At 43.0% G+C, this 23,516-nt stretch overlaps 1 protein-coding gene across 2 annotated transcripts in view; it reads right to left on the reverse strand.

Annotated features, from left to right (window-relative positions):
* Window positions 1-3,198: 3,198 nt before the first annotated feature.
* The window catches only part of MSRB3 (methionine sulfoxide reductase B3), an 88,782-nt gene continuing 68,464 nt past the window's right edge, over window positions 3,199-23,516 (reverse strand). The window contains exons 6-7 of one of the 2 annotated variants that reach the window (XM_027657091.1): window positions 13,008-13,068; window positions 3,199-3,437 (exon numbers count right to left, since the gene is read on the reverse strand). In XM_027657091.1, the coding sequence (XP_027512892.1) occupies window positions 3,281-3,437; window positions 13,008-13,068 (218 nt within the window). In that variant the 3' untranslated portion in view covers window positions 3,199-3,280. Of the gene's footprint in view, window positions 3,438-10,230; window positions 10,693-13,007; window positions 13,069-23,516 lie in introns of those variants that run through there. The other variant, XM_027657101.1, reaches the window with a different exon arrangement.

Below are 23,516 nucleotides of genomic sequence, written 5' to 3' on the forward strand. Positions count from 1 at the left end.
TTCCCTGCTATGCTGCCAATGACTGACAGCACACACATGCCCCCTGAGAGCCCGATGGGCTGTGTATAGTTCACCAGGGACATCCTGGCGGCTTGTGAACCGATGCAGGAAATATTGTCAACTACGTGTTAGTGATATATCCCAGCTCTTCTCATGACTCATATGTTTGAAGGTTTGTGGGTTTTTTCTTATTCCAGCAATTGATGATGACTGGAGCAAACCAAATCTGGTCATTAACCAATAAAGACTTAGTTTAAAATATCCTAAAGTAACTAACTAATTTACTTTCAGAGAATCGACTGAGAAGTAATTTATTTAGTCCTTATGATCATATCCTAAGCCGGTGCTTAATTTACAACTGATTCATCACTGTGCATCTTTAAAAAGGTGACTCCCAGGACTCCAGCTGAAACACGAGATGAAAATCAGCCGCGAGAAGCTGTGAGATGTGGAGGAGAGGGCATGAATGGCAGCACTGCCTCTGGAAGTGCTTTTTCTGCATCAAGGGACAGCTTGGCCTCCCCATGCCCCCAGTCACAGCCCTGAGCCTGGGCCCTGGCTGTGGCCACCTGCCCCACTGCAACCCTCCCTACTGCAGTGCATTCATGCTCATATGCCTCTTGCAGACAAGTGCATCTCACATTCTTATGTGTACATGCCTTGCACCCACACACACATCTCACAAGCTCACACACATCTTGCACATCTGTTCCCAGTCTCCTTCCTGGTGTGGTATCAGGCCTTTCTTCAACACCTCTAAGGGAAAAAACCTGACAGCGAAATGTCTCCTGCAAATCTTCTCTTTGGCGTGTCAGCAGTGCAGTGGGACAAAGAAAACTAATTAATTCTTTTTAATCAATCAACCTCTGCTAATGAATCATGAATACAATCCCTCTCTGTGCCACTAAGATAAAATTTTATTTAACCACAGCTGATTTTACTGTTTCTTTACCAGTGACAACAAAACAAATCAGGAAAGTAGATGTGATTGTTGAGCAGTTTTCCATTGCCAGTGGGTGGGGAAACAAAAGCAGAAACAGAAGCCATGGGTCCAACCCAGGGCAGCATCACCTTCACCAATGGTCCTTTGCCATGGATGGCCCAGGGTATAAGACTCCAGGCCCAGGAGGTGTCAGCTCACAGACTCAGCTAGGAGTTTTAATTTAAAATATAGAGTTCTTTAGTACCTCGAGATAGTGTCAAGAGAATAAGCCACTGGCTTGTTCCCAAGAGGTTTCTTTATTAATTTAGGGGAGAAAATAAGGAAACTTGGGCCAAAGTTCAAAAGGACACTACACAAGCTAGACAAAATGTTCCACTACAATACCAACTCAGCACATACACTATTAATCCACAACACTTAAGTCAGAATTGAATAAATCCACACCACTTAAATCAACATCAAATCCCTACAGCTCCAAGCCACCCAAAGCATCAAGAAAGGAGCGAAGAAATAGAAGCAGACCGAGCAAAAAGAGGGAAGGAGAAAGAGGGAGAGATCATTGAAACTTTGTGGAAGACCGGCTCTCACACCTTCCTGGAGGTATTTAAAAGCTCTGCAGATGTGTAACTTAGGGACACAGTTTAGTGAGGACTTAGCAGTACTGGGTTAAGGGCTGGCCTAGATGACCTTAAAAATCTCTTCCAACCTAAATGATCCATGATTCTATGATTCTACTTCTGAAGGAGCCCACATCCTCAAGCCCAGATTGCTGAAAATATTTTGGTTGTATTTTAATTGACACTGGCTTGAGTGCAGTTAAGCAGCCAACTATCTGGATGAATTCGATTCATCCCATCCTGACTATAAGATATCCTCCACTTTTTCACCAGTCCATGCCATGGTTGCAGCACACTCTGCCCGTGTGGGTAGCACAGGTCCTCAGGCTTGTCTAGGGACTCCATCTGTACTTACAGTCCAGAGAAAGGAGGCTGTATCAGTGTTCAAACACACTGCTTTCAAAACAACTAGCTGCTCACTGTCACCTACAGACAGCCACCAGCTCTTCAGTATCAATTTGATGTATTTCTGATGTTTTAATTCAAATTATTAGTAAGTCAGAATGAACAGGACATGAAAAGGTATCTCCTACCCAATATTTGGGTGACTGATCACCTTCTCACTCTCCTTCTAGCTTCTAGATAAGTTCTATTACCTGGACATGACAGGTGAATTTGAGCTTTTGGCTCATATTAATACCCTATTCTACAAAAAGAGTCATTTACCAGGACACCATAAATTTGGTACAACTTGTTTGCTGGAATTCAAACTGACAGGTTCTGTAGCTAGCTGCAACTTCCCAGATAGGCGTACAGTATCCTAGACCAAAGTAAAATCTACAGATTGTGGAGAAGTGGTTAAAGTTTTGATAATTGTTACAGTCCTGTATTTTGACCAGAAATGAAACCAGGCTAAACCCCTGTATATAAAGATTTATTCCATACCACTGTCCATTGTTCTGCATTATTACCAGGCAACAGGGTTATTACATAAGATTGGGATTCTTAGGTTAACCCTAGAACAGAAGAGATACATTTTGGTTTTAAAACATATTAAAGAAAGGAGAAAGTATATCCTTTCTGATCTGGTAAATTGCTACTGCACATATTCATCAAAAAGAAGACAACTTTTTAAAGAACATTATAGGCATAGCATGAGTCCGGTAAAACCAAGAAAAATTCAAATTAAGGCAGGTGCTGTGTCTTCAGCTAAACTGGGGATAGATAGCACATTAAATCTTTTCAAGAACACCAGAGGTGAGTTGCCCTGCTGGGGAACAGCCACATCCATGATGGGCTGACAGCCACCAGCAAGGATAAACCCAGCCATGGCTCAGAGAGCTACTCTGCGGGTGTCCCCACACTAGACCATCTGTTCCAGCTTTGGTGGTGACTCCCACTCTGCAACAACTTTGTGCCGTGAAGATGCCAAGTCAGCACCTGCACCTGCCATAACTCAGCAAGAGAAGTTCCCTTCTGCAGCACACCTGCAGCTGGAGCTGGGGTCTATGTGGCTTTTCCAGCATGGGGTCAGGACTTTAAATGTGCCACTCTGATATACTAAAATTTGGGGACCTTGATTAGGTAAGTTATACCAGTAAGTATCGATAAACATATACTGTAGATTTTGCTGTAGCATTCACTCATATTTATATATTCTTTCTTGTATTATGAAAAATAAACAAGTCAGTCAAGGTGTTAGTCATTACACATGCTTTATTTTATACAAGTGATAGGATGACATTAAAAGAACACAACAAACAGGTCATTTTCAGCATTATTACCTCCCATTGTGACATTCTTGCTGGGGCAGGGGAGGAGATGGAACTGTTTCCAGGCTGTTCTCTGTAATGCTTTTTTTATCTGCTCCAGTAATTGCTTTCAGGTGCTTTTTCTGTTGTTGTTTACTTGAAAGGGTGCAGATCTTCTCTCTCCTGCTACAAAGCCATAAATAGGAAAAACTGTAAGATGAGCAGACAAAAGCTTCCAGCATCTCTCCCCTAAGTGGCTGCTTGCTCATGTACCTTGGGTTTTCCTGGCTTCTGCCATACCTTTTTCATTGCCTGGAGAGAAACCATGGAGCAAGAAGGAGAGGCGATGCACTCCAGATGACCAGAAGTATGCTTCTCTTTCATTGTCTCAGTCCAAACCAGTCCCCAGTCATGGCAGGAATGGGAAGTCAGGACATCACATGGAAAAACCTGCCCTCACTTGTGTGGGGGCAGGAGGAGGTGCAGCAGGTTCAGGTGTTGCCCACCCTCCCTGCGGGTGAGTGCTGTGGGTGGACTTCAAAGATGATGTGCTCAATTGCCCTTTCCCAGGACCCCTGCTGCTCCCCAGCCAGGTGGCATGGGCTCTCCTGTATGTAGCATGAGGCATCCTGTCCATGTCTGTGGCTAAGCCCCAAGGCATGTAGCAGGAATAGGGGGTTAGCCTGGGCAGTGGGAACACCCCCTCTGGGCACAGTACTCCAAGAGTATGTCCCTCACCTGGCAGGCTAACACATCCATCCAAATTTGCACATGTGCATCCAGCAAACGTGTTCTTCTAATACCTCCTTTCTTCCACTCCCTTGCCACCCTCACTGCCTGTGACTTTCTGTAGTTACTTGGATATTGAATTAGAAACATTTAAATATACTCTTTGATCCTCCACTAGAAACGGTAGCCCAACATATTTTGCTGTTGGCAGATTGTGGGGACTGTATTCACATGCCTATAAAGAAAATATCTATCGTTTTGTATAGAAATCCAGCTGTGTTCACACACATGCCATGGCACATGCTGCATTGAAGTGTGATGACAATCACAACTGAAAACACAAGATGCTTTCAGGGCCCTGTAATTCAAGCAAAAGAAGTAAAGGCTGTGCTTAAAGCCCACAGTGATCAGTACCAGGCCATGCACTCCACAGAACGCTGCCTTGTAACTGGCAGCATTTGACAGACTTTCTAATTGTTTTCCAGGGCTGGTGGTTGTTGCTTGTACAGAATTGAAAATCAGAGCCATATAGGGCCAACTGAGTGGCTGAAGTCTGTGCTGCCCAATTTAACCTGCAGCCAAGTGGCAGCAGAGGTGATTCCTGAGGGAGGTGAAGCAGGGGAAGGAGGGCTGAAAAGGGCTGGCAACCATCTGTGGCTACTTGGGAAGGTGCCTTGTTACATTAGTGCCCTGCACTCTGCCAAGGGACGGGTGTTTTTTGCTGGCAGCAATGACTTCTTCACATTCCAGTGTCTTCTTGGGGGCATGACTTTTAGCGGAAGTCTGAAGGCCAGTCCCATTGCTGAAGCTGCCTGCAAGTCCCCCCTCCAGGAGCCTTGGCAGGGATGTGATTGTTGTGCCACCAGCCATCATGAGCCTGTATAATGGGGCTTTTGTATTTCTTATCTTGCCTTATTTGGCTTTCCACAGGTGTGTTTACACTTGCCCTCTCCCTCTTTCTCTCTTTAAATACATGCCTGTACATACCCTACAAGTGTATGTAGACCAAAGCATACCCATTTATGTACTGTAGTTGTGATATTGTTGGTTTATTCCCCTGGATTAAAGGACTACATGCTAAAGATGCCCATACATGCTTGAATATTCATGCAACCCTTTGATAATTATTTACTGTCAGTCTGATGGGCTGGGTTTGATTTTCTGCGGCAAAATTTCAGTGTCACCAACTTAAACTTGCTGTCCAGAGACCCAAGAACTGAATGCCCCATGTCAAGCAGCAGGAAGGATTAACCTCTCTACTTATCAGAGTTTACCCAGGCTTAAATAAAAGAGCTTTACTAGAAGAGCTGAAACAGAGAAGGGAAAAACAATTAAGCATCAGCTTGGAAAATGTGGTGAATCTGCCCAGACTCAGAGAAAACTATGGAGAAAGTTGCTCTCCTGCACCTGAAATGCATGTGGATTCAGGGAAGATTACAGTATATTCCAAGAAAAGTACTCACACCCTTATGGCTTGGCAGAAAGGCCTGAGATATCTATGTTGCTATTTTTATTAGATTCAGCCTAATACTATCCTGCCAGATACTTGCTGCCACTTGCTCTTTCTCCACAACTTCTTCTCCACCACCCCTTCACTGTCCAAAACTTCCCCAAAGTATTCCAGTTTTTTTAAATAAGGAGCAGAAACACAAGCGGCTCTTAGAGACATACCTGGTTGGTCAGATATTCCTTCCCAGAAACTTTCCTCATGGTCACTGAGCCCAAATCTTACTCTTCTCACCTCCGCTGGCCCCTGGGGTTTCTGGGACACAAGCACTCCATTTCTCCCAACTTTTAAATGCAAGATTTTTTAAAAGAAAAATTCCCAAACTTGATTGTAATTAGCAAAGAAATCCCAGCCTGAGCAGTTGGACTCCTGTGCTCCTCTGCCACTGGCAGGGGTCTGTCCTGTCAACAGACAAAAGTTTGAGCTCTTGCCCTTTTAAATCTCCCAGCCTCCAGTTTGAGCATATGTATGTAAATATATATATACACACATATATGCTATCAGAGAGACCATGGGAGAAGGGAAGGCAACAAAGAATCTCCCACTGCCCTCCACTTTGTGGGTACACTGAATTCAGGGAAGAGATTCACCATGTGAAGGACCCTGGTAACAATTATAAACAACTAAAAGAGGAACACTGCAGAGAGCCTATGTGATTGTCTAAGCTCACTTGCATTGTAAACTACATGCTCCTATGCCTTGGAGTGTCTCTAGGGAATCTCCACATTGGGATGAGCCTTATTCTGAAGGTATGACCAAACTATGCCATCTCTGCAGTTCAAGACCTGTCCAGAGAAATGCAATCTGGTCCCAGGTTTGAAAATAACTCTGCTAGCCAGAGATCTACTAAGATGTGTCCCTGTTAGCTGGCTTTAGCAGAAACCACAAAGCTAAGACAGTTCTGATTCTGAATAACACAGGACTAATTTTTTCCCTATATGTTTTCAGGATAGTTTGAGGTTATAAAATACTAATTCTATAAAATAATATCAGTCTTAACTTGTCTGCATGTTCATAGAGGTGTTAATTTTTTTTATAATTAACAAGAACATCGAATCAAGAGAGCACTTGTTTAACATTTCAACACACTTTTGTCTGAAGTGATTCACTCAGCTTGTTTTCCTGGAGAAGGTGTTTTCTGGGCCTGTAATCCCCTAGGTATGTGTTTCCTCTTCCAATACTGAACTGGAATGGACGTATGGAAAAAAATCTTATCTTGTTAAATAATACCTAATACACTCCCAGAAAAAGTAATAATGATTTGGCACCTCTCCAGCTATTAATGCTTTATGAGCAACTAAACCCTCAATATGCAGAGTTTTCATCCTTCTTCAGTACAGGAACAAAAAGTCCCAGGGACACCAACTCATTTGCCAAGTTTCTCAAGCTCTGCATCATCATGGCTTCCATAGATGCTCATTGTAATAACAAAAATCATGGTGTATTCTTTGATATTTATTTGGATATTTCAAGCAATTTCATAAGGTTTCTTGCTCTTTCTCTCTTTCTTTGGATTTTTACTTCAATGACAGGTATGGACTCTATGCATAATACAGGGAACGTATTTAATACACAACAGTTGTTCTCCCCGATGCAAGTGGTTTCTATAAAGGAACCATCCATCACTGCTGTATAATAAGCCATACCTTTTCCTGAACTGTCCTTCTGAACTGACATATGTGGGGATAAATAATATCCACTATAAAACAGGGAACATGCAAGTACTGAAGTTACTCCTGGAAGAGTTACTAATTTGAGGTAAAACTATTAAAAGTGCCCAGATAACTTATGAGTCCAAACCTCATTTTCAAAAAGAGATGAGATCTAAACCATTGAAAAGATGTAAATGGATAACCAACATATATAACCTAAACTCTAATGTGCCTACCCCAGACTGTTTTACCTCTTCAGCCCTTCTCCTTTTGCATACAAGTTGCACACTCATACTTCCATCAGTGACATTCCCTGGGCTTGTATATATCCATATGGTCATCTCAGGACTTTTGAAGATCATTCTTACTTCCTGCAGAGATTAGTCTCTTTGATACATCCCCCTTCTCCCACTGGTGACTTATATAAGAACGTCTACGACTGTCCAAGACCCATAATGTGCTTCACTGCCCACGAAACCTACATGGTTCCTAACTACTCAGGAACCGGTGATTGATTAATATGTCAAACCCAAAATATTTCATGAAAACATTTTTGATTCTGGAAATTTTTGCCATACCGAAGCTGGAGCTTTCTTGTCAGTCTTGCAGGATCAAGCTGCTGTCCCCTGGCAGCAGCTGACAGACAGCACATCTCCGGACCAGGAGCTGCAGCTCCCAGGCTCTGCAGCACAGCAGGGGACATGGCTGGTCTGGAGGGCCAAGAAAGAATGGGACTAAGGGGTTTATATGCCACACATCACATAAGCAGTCCAGGGAATGCTGCAGAGTCACCTCTGACATCACTGCACTTCAGACTTTGCAGCCACCTGAGAAGAACCCCTCCCCCCCAGTCTGTGGGCTGCATCTGATTTTAGAAAAGATGAAAAACAATTTTTTTAGCTTCCTAGAACAAAATATTTTCAGAATTTCATTTCCACAGGAAAAGTAAAACTTTTTCAGGCCCTGTTCCAATTCAGAACAAAAACTGTCTGAAAATGTCAGGATTTCCCACAGAAACAAAATGCCAAGTTTTGAGCTACATTTTTTAAAAAAAATCTCTTTTTGAGTCCCAGAGCATGAATTGCTAAATATTCTGTGGAAACTGTAGTTTCAAAGCTCTTGTTCCTCATGAGGATATTTCAAATTCCTGCACCCACATCCTTGACCTGGAAGTCACTTCATCCATGTGCTCCCCCTTTCTTGATTGTGTATTACACTACTGTGTTGTAGGGTATTTCTATCCAAATGTAGAACTATGATTAGGAAATAGAATGGCAGATTATCTGTTTAAACTAAAATTAAATGAAATGATGTGATGCAAAGTGAGCAATGTGTGACAAAAACATAATAATGCGCAAACAGAAAGGACCTAATTGTGTTTCTCTGATCACCACAGGGAATTGGCTACACTTTTCCTGGTAATATAGAATGATGATGGATGGTCAGGTCCTTTTGTATGCACGGGTTTCTTAATTTCTCCTACCATGGACTGTGGCTCCCTAGCAATTGATGTGGGACCTGATCCTCTGCTGCTTGTTCAGGGACTCTCACTTATTCCTCATGACACCACTTAGGCTGCATGGGGATATTCACTTACTGCACAAGTGAGCCTGCTGGCCTGCTCAGAGAAGAGTGAGGATGGGAAGTGAAAGTGACGGAAAGGTCGAATTATTAATTTCTAATGCTCTGAAAAAACACCAGTTTTTAAAAGCATAGAAGGCTAGAAATAAACAAGACATTACAAGCAAGCTACATCCTTTCCATTTCAAAGATGTTGCCTGAAATTTTGCACATCGTCCTCCGAGGTGGCAACAAGCCTTGGTTTTTCTAGCCTTCCTTCCCCAACAGAAGGAAAAATCTCCTCTGCCCAGCCCTGCAGAGACTGCTCTAAGGAGTCAGTGAGCTGCCATTTCTGCTAGTCAGTGTGGACTCCAAACACCTCCTTTCCACCTCCTCTATTTTCTTCACACTCCTTGTTCTAAATCCTTGTGCTGTGGTCTGCAAGATAAGAACCTGGAGATACAAATGCAGAATAACTTCATCCCACCTGAAGCTACAAAATTTTTCTTTCTCCTAAAGTCAGGAAACAGGGTATTCCAGTGGAGGACATGACTCTCACCTATTTATTATTGTTGTCTGGACATAATCACATGCTTTCAGTGAAGAAGACTAAGATTCTTCCTAACAGGCCTTAATTCACAGCTCCTTGATACCTGGAAGTGAACAATTCTGCTTGCAATAAAAAATAATCTCCCAAGAGGACCTCTGATCTTAAAACAAATGCTGTTTAATTCACCACTCATTAGGAGTGTATCTGGATTGATTTATTAAGCACTTCTGACCCCAAATCTTTTGAACAGCATTCCTTCACGATTAAATAGGGAACGGGTTTGGGCAACACTTCTGGCAGGCAGACTGGAAGAACGCAAGTGATTCCTAAAAACATTACTATCGTGTTACTTAATGAAAATATACTACATGTTGGCATGCACTTGGCCTAGACCCGAATGGATATGTTTTCCAGCCAAGGCACTGGTAACTTCTGTAGTAAATATGGCCAGAACAATTCATTAATTATACTTTTGTGGTTGTTCCACCTTTGTGTATTTTAGAAATATGCAGTCACATTCAATTCATCAAAAAAAAAAAAAAGGCAATATCTTTGGGTCCAAAGGAAATCAATGTTTATGGTAAGTACACAACAGTCTATGGCAGCAGACAGTATTATACCGTCTAGGGAATTGGTTTCTACTTTCTGCTTAGTATACAAAGAACAGAGAAATGGATAAAACTATCCTGAAAGTCTTTTATAAGTGACTGGCTACAGACAATTGCTTTCTAGTTGAGAAAAACAAACTTTCCTGCTAGTTGTACCCAGGTAATTACAAACATGAAGAGACTTGGCCTCTGTTCTTTGAACATATAAAAAACCCACTTCAAACCTTCTAATAAGAATCAAGAGTGAAAAATACAACCTCCTGCTACATACCTTCCCATCCTCATTTGGCTGTAAAAGCAGTATAAAACCATGGTTGCTGCATGGAATAGGCTGTTGGCTGCATAACTTGTTTGGCCAACAAAGGTATATGCAGCAATTCTGGTATGTGCCTTCCCTTCTCTTCTGGCTTCTGGTTAACAAGAGAGTGCAGTATCTGGCTTGTCTCTCCCTGCAGAGATACAAGAGCAGAGAACCTGCCAGAATATTTGCATCTACATAAATCACTAAGAACAACTGTTGCTTTAGGTGCCACTAGAATGCTAAGCAATGCCATCAGGTCTCATGACTTCATCAGAAGATTCCTAAAAATGTGAGCTATTATCTTCAATCAGACATCCTGCTTGCAGGAGACTAAGCGATCTGACTTCAGGCACCTAACTCTCCAAATCAGATGTCTGTTTCTGGTGGGTTTTCTCTGGTTTTAGCAGAGTGCAAGGGCTCCTTCAGACAGTGAACTAGATGACAGAAGAAGCCAATAGTGACGGATTAAGGTCTTGAAGTTAGTTCCTGTTGCCTGAAGTTAGTAAGAACTGTACAGAAAAGACCTACAAGGACCCGCAGAAAAGACAATTGAACATTGTCAAACACAATGTGGCAACAGTAAGGATCTGACAACAGGATTTTCTGTGGGGTACAGGCAGGTTCCTATGAGCCAATTCCATCTGGAACACGTAGAATCACAGCTGTTTCATCTGGTGTCAGAAGGGTCAAAGAGCAGCATCCCTTGCTCCATGAGCACCCACACAGCTGGGAAGGGTGAGCCAGTGGGACAGGTATCGCACCTTGCCAGGCTTCCCTGCACATAGGCTCCTGAAATTGGGTCAGGTTGTCCTCATTGAAACACTGTTCCCAGAAGAGCTGAGTCCTCCATAGGTGGTTTCCTAGAGCATCCCCCATATGATGAAATTGGGCGTGGTCCCAGCTGCTTGCTGAGGCGGGCGCCATGAGAGCAGCCTGATCCAGTATGGTCAGCAGGCTCTCTCCTGAGATGTGAGCGGGAGCCTCAGCAGAGAGGAATGGAAACTGCCCATCTCCAGGCACTGTCTAACCCAGGGAACAGGACTTCTCTGCAATGTAGGTGGGAGCAGAATCCTTCATTCAGTAGGACCAACACATCCTAGAGCAACACAAAGTCATTGATTACCTTTCATTGCTAACAACTGGAGACAGAAAAGGCTTTATATCTTACACATCCTTGCTGAAAATACGTGGAAAGTTTGTTCACTCTTCTGAGACCTTTCCAAGGGGCCACACAAGTGGCAAGCTGAATAAAGCCAGACACAGCCAGATCTGCCTTTTGCTCGGGCCTTCTAGATAAAAAAATATGTGGTACATGAAAGAGCTCTTTGAAGTGACTGATGTTGACGCTGCAACACATTTGGATGAGCACAGAGAATACCATGGCTGATGGTGTCAGGGGGGCTCTTCCTCTTCATGAAGGGAGAAGCTGAGGATATCTAAGAGCTCTTTCCAATATACTATGTGTCTATGTTTAAAGGACTGAGTAAATTTAGATTCTGCTGAAAAAAGAGAAGAGTTCATCATGTGGGAGGGAGGGTAGAACAGCATCTGCTGCTCTGTAGTGGCTCTGTGTTCTGCCTCATAGTGCGGTTGTCTCATCGAGCCCACCTTTCCCTGAGTGGCTGCTACAAATTATTCTGATGGCAGAGGTAGTTTTTGACATTGGAAAATGTTCCCTGTAGATGGCAGTGAGTAGATTTATTTTTAACCAAAAGAAAATTTTTGATCTAGGGTCTCTGGAATAAAACACACAAGCACCTACAGTAGGTGGTATTTTTACAGCAATTCAAAGAGCTACCAAATAACCTTTCTTCTCTTGGTGATGAAACAATTCAGTATGTTTGAGATGGGGTTTTCCATGTAGATTTGTTTTAAGGTAAATAGACAGAAAGGGAAAAAGAGCATCACGAAAAGCCAATAAAGAGAAAAACATCAGCTTTGTGTCATGTGCAGAACCACCGCAAAATCCACATCATAAAACAGGCTGAGAGTTTGTGAGTTGGTAGAACTTTTATCATCTTAGGGTATATTTTAAGCATTAATTAGAAAACAAATGTTTAGTGTCTCAGGCTAAAGGTCTAACAAAGAACAAAATCCAGTCCACTTGCTCCCATTACACCAAGAGGCATTCACATCACCACCCTGTCCCAGATGAACCCCTCTGGGTGCTGCTCTGCTTATTTTAGGTCAGTCAGGTAGAGAAAACCGGAAGCACTTTCTTCTGGGAGAGCAAAAAGTGCAGAGGATTGGAGCTGGGTGACCTGGCAAGGTCCTGGCGAGGAAACAGAATGGTGCTTGTGTGGGAAGATGTAGCAAAAAATCTGAAAACCGAAGGAGTTACACAGAGTCATCGTTGAGCCCCTTACCCCTGCCATCCTCCTATTTTAAAAAGGGAAAACTCTAGGGCACAAAGCAAACCAAACATGAATCCAATCTGTTCACTTGGAAACTTTTCCCTGTTCATAAAGTCATGAATACTTCTCAAATATTCCTGTGTGATTAAAAAGAGGAAATGCAAATATTTTATAAGCTTTGGGTTATAGGATTAGGCCTTTAATAATTTTACTTGGATTTATAAGCCTGATCCTGTCCCAGTGAACATGATGGGAGGTCAGTTATCAAGCCACAGGGGGCAAGATAAAGCTCTATATGAGTTCTATTTTTTACTCTTAGTCTTATTGGGCCCAGCCCAACTTCAGCTGAAGTTAATGAAAAGACTCCTGCTGACTTTAATGGGAGTTGGATTGGCCCTATTGTCCTTTGCTGAGTAAAGTAATTTTAAAAGGTCAGGAGGTGAATTAAAAGAAAAAGAAACAACTACATCGAGAAGCTTTATTCAACGTGCTCACCTTATAAAGCAGAAGTGTTGTCTTAGCTGGTGAGAGTAGTTCAAACTAGTCCTTGTAGACTCTGCAAGGATAACAAAGTATGGTTTTACTCAAAAAAACAAGTGGAAATTAAAATTGCTAAGTTCCGATTTAATGATTTCCCAGTGGCTTCTATCTGCTCAATTTACAAATAAAACAGACACCAAAGTTAGACCCTAATCTCAATGAGCAACCTTGTGCTGGTGCAATTCCACTGACTTTAATGGATTTCTTGATGCTTCAATGGATTTCTTCTTGACTGACATGGGTGAGAGTGCTAAAAAAAGATTTGTTTCTAATTGCTGGGGCTACACTTCGACTTGAACTATGGACCTCTTGCTCTTCTTTCAGGACAGTCACTCCTCCATCTACACCTGAAGCAACTTGGTAGTCAAAATGACAGGGAAGAGAAGGAGGATTAGTTAATCAATCTGTTGACTGTGTAAAAATGAGCACAGTTGCAGCTGATTTTCCAAATGCTGCCTTGGCTCTGAAGGACTAAGACAAAAAAGAAAGAAAAACCTACAGTTGTGCTCTGTGAACCTTCTGGGTTTTGACTTGCACTCTGGGTCCTCTCCACCTCTAAAAAAGTAGAACACAGGTTTTATTACCATATTCAGCAGAAAAAACTATCAAGTGAAAAGTTGCAATTTTTACACAATACCTTTTCAGAGTCCAGTGGCATTGTAAATTATAGACCCATTTCCCTCGGAACAACTCTCATGCACTAGCTGTCAGAAGATGCTGTCGACAATCTGCTTCACAACATTTTTCTTTTCCTGATTACCCCATTAGCAGGGTGTGTTTTAGGATCCAAGGGGCGTAAAGCATGCTGAATTTCTTGGGAAATGGTTGAAGGAGTTTGGTTTTGAATTCTTTGCATTGTCCTTGCTAAATATTTCATGCTGTGAAATTCAGACAGTCTTCTCTGATACAGGCTGTAGCAATAGGAAAATTAAAGTCCACCCCAATTTGGCGTGAACACCCCAGACCCCAATTTATTGCCATTTTATATATACAAAAAAATATCTACCAAGCTGAGATGAATCAGAGCCATCTTTCCAGCAGATGGCTAAAACTAAAGGGAGAGAAGGATGGCTTCATTGGGCTAATCCAAGAAAGGGAAAAGCCTTCTGAGCAGTTCCCTTTCCAGGCAGGTTAACAGTCCCCCTCTCAGCAGGTTCTGAGCATCAATGAACTAACCCTTTCCTCCAACCTCACCTCCCACTGGGTAGGAATTCAATGCATGAGCTGAGGTCAGTGTTAATGCCATCCTTCTAAAGGCATCCAGCTTTCATTCACAAAACAAACCACTTTACTGGCTTCAGAGAGAAAAGGAAGTAACCTAGGAGAAAAAATGCACAAAGATTTTCTATTAAGTAAGAATCAGTTTACAGTATAATACCAGTTGCAAAAGGGTCAAATCAAGCATTGATATAGCATATCTTTAAAGCAGCTTCTTAAGTGAGAATCAATGGAAGATTATTTTGCCCACGTCTCAGCTTAATGGCACACTTACAAAAATAAGATGAGAAACTACAGCTGCAGTGAACACTTGTGCTGCCTGCTGCAGTTTACAGAACAAACATTTGGGATCTATCTGGCTAATCATGATATATTTTTCATGTGATCATCTGTTTATGCTTCTTTGGTTTATATTTCTTGGGACTGGGCTGCATGCCAAGGGGCTGGGGGCTGGAGTCAGAAAACACCCCCCAGTCCCATGGGACCCTCGCAGGACCCTCAGTCACAGCTGTTCCAGCCCCACAAGGGAACAGGCCCCCCCCACTCCTTCTGCCCATTCCTGAGGATGCAGTTTGCTTGTAGCTACATGGCTTAACCCCTGCTTTTCTTCCCTCAGCCCCTCTTGCACTGGAGCCACAGACTGGGTTCACATCTGCATATGCTGTTTTGTGCCCATTTTAGCCAAAAAGATGCATGGTGCCCTGGGGTAGCTCAGCTGGGCCACTGATGGAAACACATATTTCTACACATTGTTTCCAAAAAAATTCTTTTTTTTCTTACGTGGCAGCATAAGGGACTTGCCATGGTTGGCCACTGAGCTGGGGGAGCTGCAGTGGCCACTGCTACCATGGTCCCAGAGGCTCTGTACTGTAGTCCCTGCACCAGACCATCCTCTCTTTTGACACATGACTCCTATGGCTGTTTTGCCAGGCAGAAACCTTCATCTTTCAGCCATGGGCATCCACAGAGGCTGTGCTTTCCACCACAGCTTGTACCTCCCCATCCATAGCCCCACAGTCAGCTTGAGCCCCAGGGTACAGGGCTGATTTCTGCCCTTGCAGACCACAGCCAGTAGGACCAGGTTGCCCCAGTCGGAGGCCAGCACAGGTCAAGTCACCAGTGGTGCTGCTCACGCTCAGTACAGCCCCATGGCCTCTGCACACCAGACTCAGCGGGTGCTCCTCTTCAAAGCACAGGCGCAGTAGCAACCCACTGCTAGTTGACAGTCAGATTGCCAAAGCTGAAGAAACAAAATCAGGGTGAAATTTGGGCTAAGTAGCTGTTAAGATGCTGGGAAGAGGCCGGCTGCATGAGAGATCTCCTGCTTCTCTCCCATGGAGGGAGCACAGCTTGTTCAGAAAATATTGAAGCAGATGCACTTCTGTTGCCATTGCAAAATACAGAGGTTAAAGGAACCGGAAAATAAGTCAATGACGGCCTATGCCTCCAGCTCAAGGCTAGGATAAACTTTAGAAGTGTTGATGCTGCTTGCAGGGCCTCCAGCTGCGATGCAGCAACAATGGGGTCCTCTCAACATCACAGCACCTGTCAGGCATTGGCAGTAGGTGGGAGGGTTTGGAGCAGCACTTTCAGACAGTTCTAGTTTTGGCAAAGGAGTAAGTTTCTGTGAGCCCCCACCCAGAGTGGCTGGGAAAAGTACAGCAAGGAGAAGGAAATGCAGAATGAACCTGGGTAAGGCCACAAACATACAGCTCCATAACAGTGACCCATGCTGTACCTGGTTACTCCTATGATGGTCACTGAAGTTACCTACTTTCCTGATTAACAGGCATATAAATAATATCATGTTGCTTCTTTCTTCTCTATCCATGGTCACGCAGCAGCCCTGCAGAGGACCGCAGGCTTGCTGCACAAGCAGCATGAGGCCCATGGTGGGGTTGTGCCATGTGTCCTCCAGAGGTGCTTGCCCCATCTCAGCCAGGCTGGGGTCTCATGGGGTTGCTGGCTCTCCCAAACGAAACTTTCAGCTGGACCTCGCCCTTCACCACAACAGCAGCTGTAGACTCCGTGGGTCCTTCTGTGCATACAGATACTGTGCCTCTGAGGGTCTGCCATATAACAATGGGGGCTGTTATGTCCTGCCTGCTGTCCCAGCACTTTAGGATTTTGTGGGATGGATACCACCTCTGTGCTCAGAAGGCTGTAAGCTGAAGTAGTTTCATCTACCCTGACTTCTGGCAGGATTTGAGCCACAGCAGAAAACAGCTCCTCCTAACATCCCACCACTGGGGAGAAGGCAGTAGAACATAGCCTGCTCATCTGGGGAGAAATGTGTCTGCTCTTTTCAAATGCCTCAGAGCTGAAAACAGGTCCCACATGGCCAGGTGTGATAAAGGATGGGTGCCTGGGAGCCTGACTCACAGGGCCCTGCAACATCCATGGCTCCTGGCACAGCCTGAAAGAGCAACACTGCATGCCAGACTGTCATGCAAAGCCAAAGGATGTTAAATCCCTGGCTGAAAAGGGTGAGTGAGTATTTCTCTGTGCTGTCTCTACCTCCCTGAAGATGTTTACTTTTCTCCTTGTGCTTTCCCTCTATTTCCTTCCTCTCCACTTTACACCACTAATACATTAAGCATAGACTAGCAATGAGACAGAAGAAATGAAAATGCAGTCTTGACAGCAATGAAGCTGTGCTAGGAGGAAAAGATTCAAGTAGAATGGGTGGCTGAGAGAAGGGAGCAGTGCGCTTATCCTGCTGGTGGGTCCCCACAAGGAAGCCCAAGAGCAACAATCTCTTCCTTCTTTACGTCCCCATGGCATAGCACTTCAGTCTGTGGGAATACTGTGCAGATGCAGAGGATCAACGCCATGCAATCAATCCTTCGCAACCAATTGCCAGCAAAATTACTGGAATGTGTCCTTGCTACTACAAAGAATAAGACCAGGAGGCACATTGAGGGGCACAGTGAGGGGCACACTGCCTGTCAGAAGGAAGTCCCCCTCTTAGGCTGGGATGTCTCAGTTCATACAGTTTTATAAAGAAATTCCTTTTCATCATGGTTAAAGTTGGTTACACAGTGTAAATCCTCTTCCTTGTTGGTCACTAGCATCATTGAGTCTTTCAGACAGAGCCTGGAGTCCTTTTGCCCGTGTTGAACATGAAGGGTTGGGAGAATGGCTGAACAAGAATAGTTGGCTGCCAGAGAGGCTGGTGGTTGCTGCACAGGTAATTTTTCCTTTCATCAGTCATTTTTAGGCAAGCCAGGATGTTCCTTTCTCTCAAATCTGGATCTAAAAGTACAAGCCCCAGACTGCTTAATATTCTGGGTGTTGAAGAAATTTCACATTCCTGCAGTGGAACACATACAGAAACTCTTTGTAGTATTTGAGACTCTGTAATACTTGAGTGGGTTTAAATTTTCTTTCTCTTTTTACAATAGCAACATGAGAAAGCATAAAACCTCACATATCTGATGATTGCACAAGTGGGATTTTTTTGGGGGGGAGGGAAATAATTTCAGTCTGATCTTTCTCCATTATTTTTATTTAATGCTACATTCCTTAGTTCAGCTCTACTCAATGCAAAGTAGAAATAATGAAGTGGCCCTTGTGTGAGGAACAGCACTTGGAAGAGACAGTCCCTTGGAGACTACAGGTGCTGGTGGCCTCGTTTTATAGGACGGCAACTGATATCCACCAGTGTCTGGAAACACCAAGTCTATTCACGTGAAAAATATATCTCATGTGAAATATGGGCTTTCATGGATCATCTAGTAAAGGTGAACGTTTTTTATATCATATTGCACACTAGGAAATAAAAAGCAAACTGCACTGACAGGATGCATTGACAGAGCCCTTTCTATAGCAGATTTTTATGTGTTTTCCAGAGTCTTTAATTCTCTTACTTCAGAGTCCCTTTCACTGCGGATTTATGACATGTTTCCTCCCTCTCTTCTCCTCATGTGTTCCCCCATATCTCTTACTTGAACTACTTTAAAGAGACACATTGATGCATATCCCCATGATGAAAGTGAGCACATAGCTCTGGACTCGACAGAGTGTGTTTCTCTGCAGCATGGTGACCCCGGACCCGCCAACAGACACAGTCAACAACTGAGTGCAAATGTAGCAGACAGAGGGACGTATCCCTGGCAGGGAAAGGCCGTGAACTGGGAGGTAGAAAGGCTTGGCTTGCATGGACCAGTCAAGATATTGCTCTATTACAACCCTTTGGATGCCTACTTGGGCCTGTTGGGTGAAAAGTAAAATTCTTACTGCCATTAAGTCACAGTCCATGATGGCAGCAGTTGGACAGTCCCCTTTGGAATAGTCACCCTCTGACAGGTCACTTCTGATACCTGACATAGATGTACTCACCTTAAAAACCCAAAGCCACTCCACTACCTACCAGTGCTTTCACCAGTGACACACATCCTGCCCCCACAATCTCCCCCCATGCACTTTCTCTAAGCCCTGGCTGCACCTGCTTGCTCACCTTTGACTAGCAGCAGAGCAAGGACAGCATCCAGAGTCAGGAGCCAAGGGTCTCCCCTGTGTGGTCATGCATGTGTGGGGACTAAAGCAAGGATGGTGAATTAAAGGTTCCCCTCTCTTAGCATTACTGTCTGACTGACCTCAGATGGCTCATAACTGCTTTTGTGCTCTAGTTTTCTCCTACATAAACAATATGAGTCTACCTGTTCCCTGGGGTTTTATTTTTTTCCTTTCTCTTTGTGTTTCTCCTCCATTCTTACAGATTCAGTTCAATTCCTAAGAGCATCCATATTTGCTAATGCTTTGAGATAAATTAATTTAAAACATGCTTTGAAGTCCCTTAGCTTCTCAATGCACTGCATCTCACAGAGGTGTGAGATCCTAGCACCAGGTCCAGACCTACAACTGAAGTATACCAAATGCTGTAAGAGATCACTGCCTTCTCCCCACTGGTGTTCATCCTTCCCCTGTCTAGCCCAGGGAATCTTTTTCCTTTTGTTCTCACCAAGAAATGTTTATCCTTAGGGCAGCCTCCCATCTCTCATCAAAAAAATGCTGAACCCCTTTTCAAATACAGTGTTTGTCAGTACCCCTTCCCGGGATGTCCATTCCTGGGCAGCCTTTCCTATCGATGCCTTGAGCAGTAGTGATCACTCATCCTGAAGAAACAGGCAAGCAACTCGTTGCCTTCGCCTTCTGCTGGGCACAAGCTTTTGGAGGATGTGCAATTATAAGCGATGCATTAATCTACCTTTAAAATGATTTGGCTGCTTCCTGCAGCTTTAGAGGCTGCACATAGTCTGGCTACATCATCACAGGAAAATTGCTTGTTCTGACCAGTACAACCATAAATTAAATCTCAGCTGTTCTCTGTGTAAATGTGTATGTCAACACTATGTAATGTTATAGCTATTAAGACCCTTTTCAATACCACTAGAGTAAAAAACAGTTATTTTCACCATAACACTTCTAAAATAATTCTGTGAAAATACATAGATCTGCCTCTTGATCTGCTTATAAAAGCCCCTACAAGAAGGTGTCTCTAAGGATACTAAAGTTTTACCAGTGTTAGCATGACTCTTAGATCTTGCTATCTACTGAGATTAGGAAAGGGACTGTTTTTTAAAGAGGGTTATAGAAAATCATTACAAAAATTCAGACCTGTGAGGTCATGCTCTTCCACACCTTTGCAAAACATTATGCATTTGGATTAGTTCAAACATTTGTCACCTGGAATAAAAATATTAATTGATACAAACAGTTCAAAGCAAGGCTTGCACAGAACTCACCAGCATTCCATAACATTCTGCAGTACTGAATCCCACAGAGTAACTCAGTGTTGCACAGAAAGGTTCTGTCTCTTGCTTCCACTAAAACCTCCTGCCTGGAAATTTTACTGGGTGCCTCTAGTTTTTGTGCCACAAGAAAGAGAGAAGCACTGTTTCCTATTCTCAACATCATCTTACAGTAACCTGGTCATCTGCCAGGATACCTTGGATACAGACAAAGAAGTAAGGTTTGAGATGGAAACAGCTAAAATCTCATTTTGACAGCTGCAGAAGCAGGAAGCAGCCTCTTAATTTGGAAGTGTGAGAATGAAGCCCACTGTACACAGAGAGGTGGGCACTTCTGCAACTTCTCAGTTTAGACATAGTCCCTCTCAGGGGCATTGTTTCCCACCATTGCATTGGTGTAGATTTAGAGTAGCTTTTTGGGAAGGTTCCTTAAGTTAACCCTGACCTAGAAAACACCAGTCCAATACTATAGCTTTGCTCTCAGCTCAGATCCGTGTGAATCATGCTTGGAGTTGAGCATGTTAGAAAAACACAAAAATGAGAGGGGGCCAACCACCTATCACCATTTAAAGTCACCTGCCTTCCAGCCCTCACCTTTAAGTTCACAGGCATGCTGGGCACATCCTCTCCCAACCCAGGCCTTTTTTTGGGGGGGGGGAGGGGAGGTTTGAGGTTTTGGTTTAGTTTTGAGTATTCTGCAGCTGAGCTTCAGTCTTTGGCTTCTCTTGTCTTTTTCCATAGCATACTTATGCTACCAAAAGACTAACGATAAACCTACTTTCGAAGGGACCTTAAAATTTGAGAGACTGACAGTCTACCTGAAATCTCTTAACTGCATGAAGGCAGTTGTCACAAAGGCCTCTCTGGGCAAAGGCCTCTTCCATGCTTCTTGGCCAATTAAAGCTGGATAAACACCTATGAAGTCCAAGAGACACACTTCTGAAGAGTTTTCTAACATTGATAGCAGAATTTGTCACAGGACAGCAGGAAGAGCAAAGTGTAGGGTCGCAGAGCACACAGCACTGCAAAGAGGTTTGCAGGATATGGCCCTCAGGTACGAGAAATGATATTTTTGCCACATGCAGCTGAGGAGTCTCAAACAAATTTGCTCTGCAATATTGCTCATACAAATGGCATAGGGCTGTGGAAACATGGAGGAACCATTTCTGCATTATGCTGTCAGCTGGTGAGAAATTTTGCAGGAAAGAAAGTGCATAGCAGCTCCCAGCTGCCCTAGGCTACAGGCATCAAACCTGCAGGCAGCCTTGCTGACACTGTATAATTGTCCACAGGTAGGGTAGGCTGAACGACACCCTTTGAATCACAGAGTTTCATGTCTCTGGCAAATGGAAAAGCAGACATGGATAGATGATGAATATAGTGAGAATTGTATTCTAATTGGAAATAAGACGTATATTACCTTGTACTGGATCAAATAACATGAAGGATTAAAATGGTTGTGCTGAATAATTGAGATCCCAGTTGTATCATTTTTCCAACCATTTTAAAGTTATGCCACGGAACCAGAAATATTCCACTAATAAAAAAGGGTTGCTCATAAAAGGGAAAAATATCAAAGAGCCATTAGCGAATAGGAACATTAGAAAGAGAAACAGAATTTTCCCACTCCTCACCCTTTTGTATGTGCTTTACCTACTTCGTATGCTTTGATTCTTTTATAAAATTATTTTATTTTTTGATAAACACAAAGAAGTTCCTGACAAGCAGCTAGTGTACTCATACAAACACATCACATGTATGGTGATGCTGAAAATTTTCTTTACTTTTCCACCCCTGTGATGCTGCATGCATATGTGATGCTGTGCAGTTAGAAAGAATTGACAAGATTTAATCCGAGTAACAACTACATTCAGTTGTAAACTGCGGATTCAAAGCAGGAATATTCATGGGCTTTAAGCTAGCTCCATCTGAAGGATCACTTTCTAAATTTAGGTATGAGTAAACAAATTCCTTCCTACTGGGACTGTTTGTCCCCAGTGCCATACAAAGCAAGGAGCTGTAACCACAGGCACATTCGAAACCTCTGTGTCATATAACTAGTAGCTTGAAATTCAGACTACAGCCTCTTTGAAAAGATAGTATTTTTCCAGAAATATTTATTTTAAGTTTAGAGCTGTTATTGTTATTTCTTCTCAGTGGTGCAGAAGTCCAGTTGGAAGAGTTTTCTTTCCTCTCCATTGAGGCTGAAAATTCCTGGAAAGCCATGACAATATTCAGCATTCATGATTACACAGACAGACATATTTCATGAAAATTGCATAGTCTTTTAATACAGGATTATGAATGAGCTCTAATGTTGAAATTATATTAGACTGGATTTCAGAACGTATTTAACATATTTCCATACAGCAACCTTGGGATGTCTTTTCAATAACAGTGATTATTATGGGCAGGTTGTTTTTTATGAAAACATTAGTTCAAGGTGGACAAGGCTTCCTGAAAAATGCTGTACATCTTTATGGCTGATGTTTTAGTTGTTTTGAATTAACTTTTTTCACAGCCAGAATTAAATGTTTCACCATATAATTCTTCATGCATGTCTTCAAAGAAACCTGGAGACTTTGACGTGAATTTTTGAAACTGTAAATACAATCTCAGACATGAAAACTCTTTGTGAGCTGAAGGTGAGCATTTTGTCCCAAGTTATCTGTTATTCTCAAAATATAAATATTCTTAGCTAATGATTGTTTTTTAAAAACACTGATTGCCTCAGGTGATTCAAAGGCATCTCTAACTACCACCCTGTGAACAATCCTAGACTTACTCTTTCACAGCCCACTCTGACTGGCCAGCCCACAGGTCTTGATAAGGAAAAGCTGTTGGATTGAGTGGAATGGAGTTGGGATTTTTCTCTGTATAATGACAAACACATTAAAATTATGCATTTCTGAGGACAGCATATGCATTTGGAAAGTAGAAGTCAGTGACTCATCTTTGGGATCTGCCAGTACTAGCAGTTTCTCTACCTGTCCTCGTGGCACTGATCTCCTGGACCAGTGGCTCAGCTCTGCCATTTTGCCCATTTATCCTTCCTTACAGAAAACAATAGAGTTCATATTCCTTTTTTTTTCTGGTTTTAAATGTAGTTACTTTGGATGTATCTACTAGATAAGGCCCAAGGTAACGGAGCGTGCCTTTGGTGATTCATGTGGTTGTCTCCTGGGGTTGCTGGACTTGTTCTTCCACATTCACTCACTGCCACTAAGAGCACATGGACTATTGTGGTACACTGATGCTGCCTGCTATTTGCCTCTCTTTCACACTGGTGTCAGTTGGAAGTAATGCTACAGCAAACACTTAGGTTTTACCAGTGTGAGGCACTGAAAGGCTTTCCTTCAGTCATTAGCAAGTTTGATAGCTCTCATTAGTCTAGTTTAGTCACTGGAGAAAAGAGATGTGTGTTTCCTACACCGGTGGCATAAACATTCCCTCATTTTTATACTGCTGGAAGCAATGTGTATTTTCAGAGCTA

This window comes from Corapipo altera, unplaced genomic scaffold (assembly GCF_003945725.1).
Source record: "Corapipo altera isolate COAL_440 unplaced genomic scaffold, ASM394572v1 1, whole genome shotgun sequence".
Classification (NCBI taxonomy): domain Eukaryota; kingdom Metazoa; phylum Chordata; class Aves; order Passeriformes; family Pipridae; genus Corapipo; species Corapipo altera.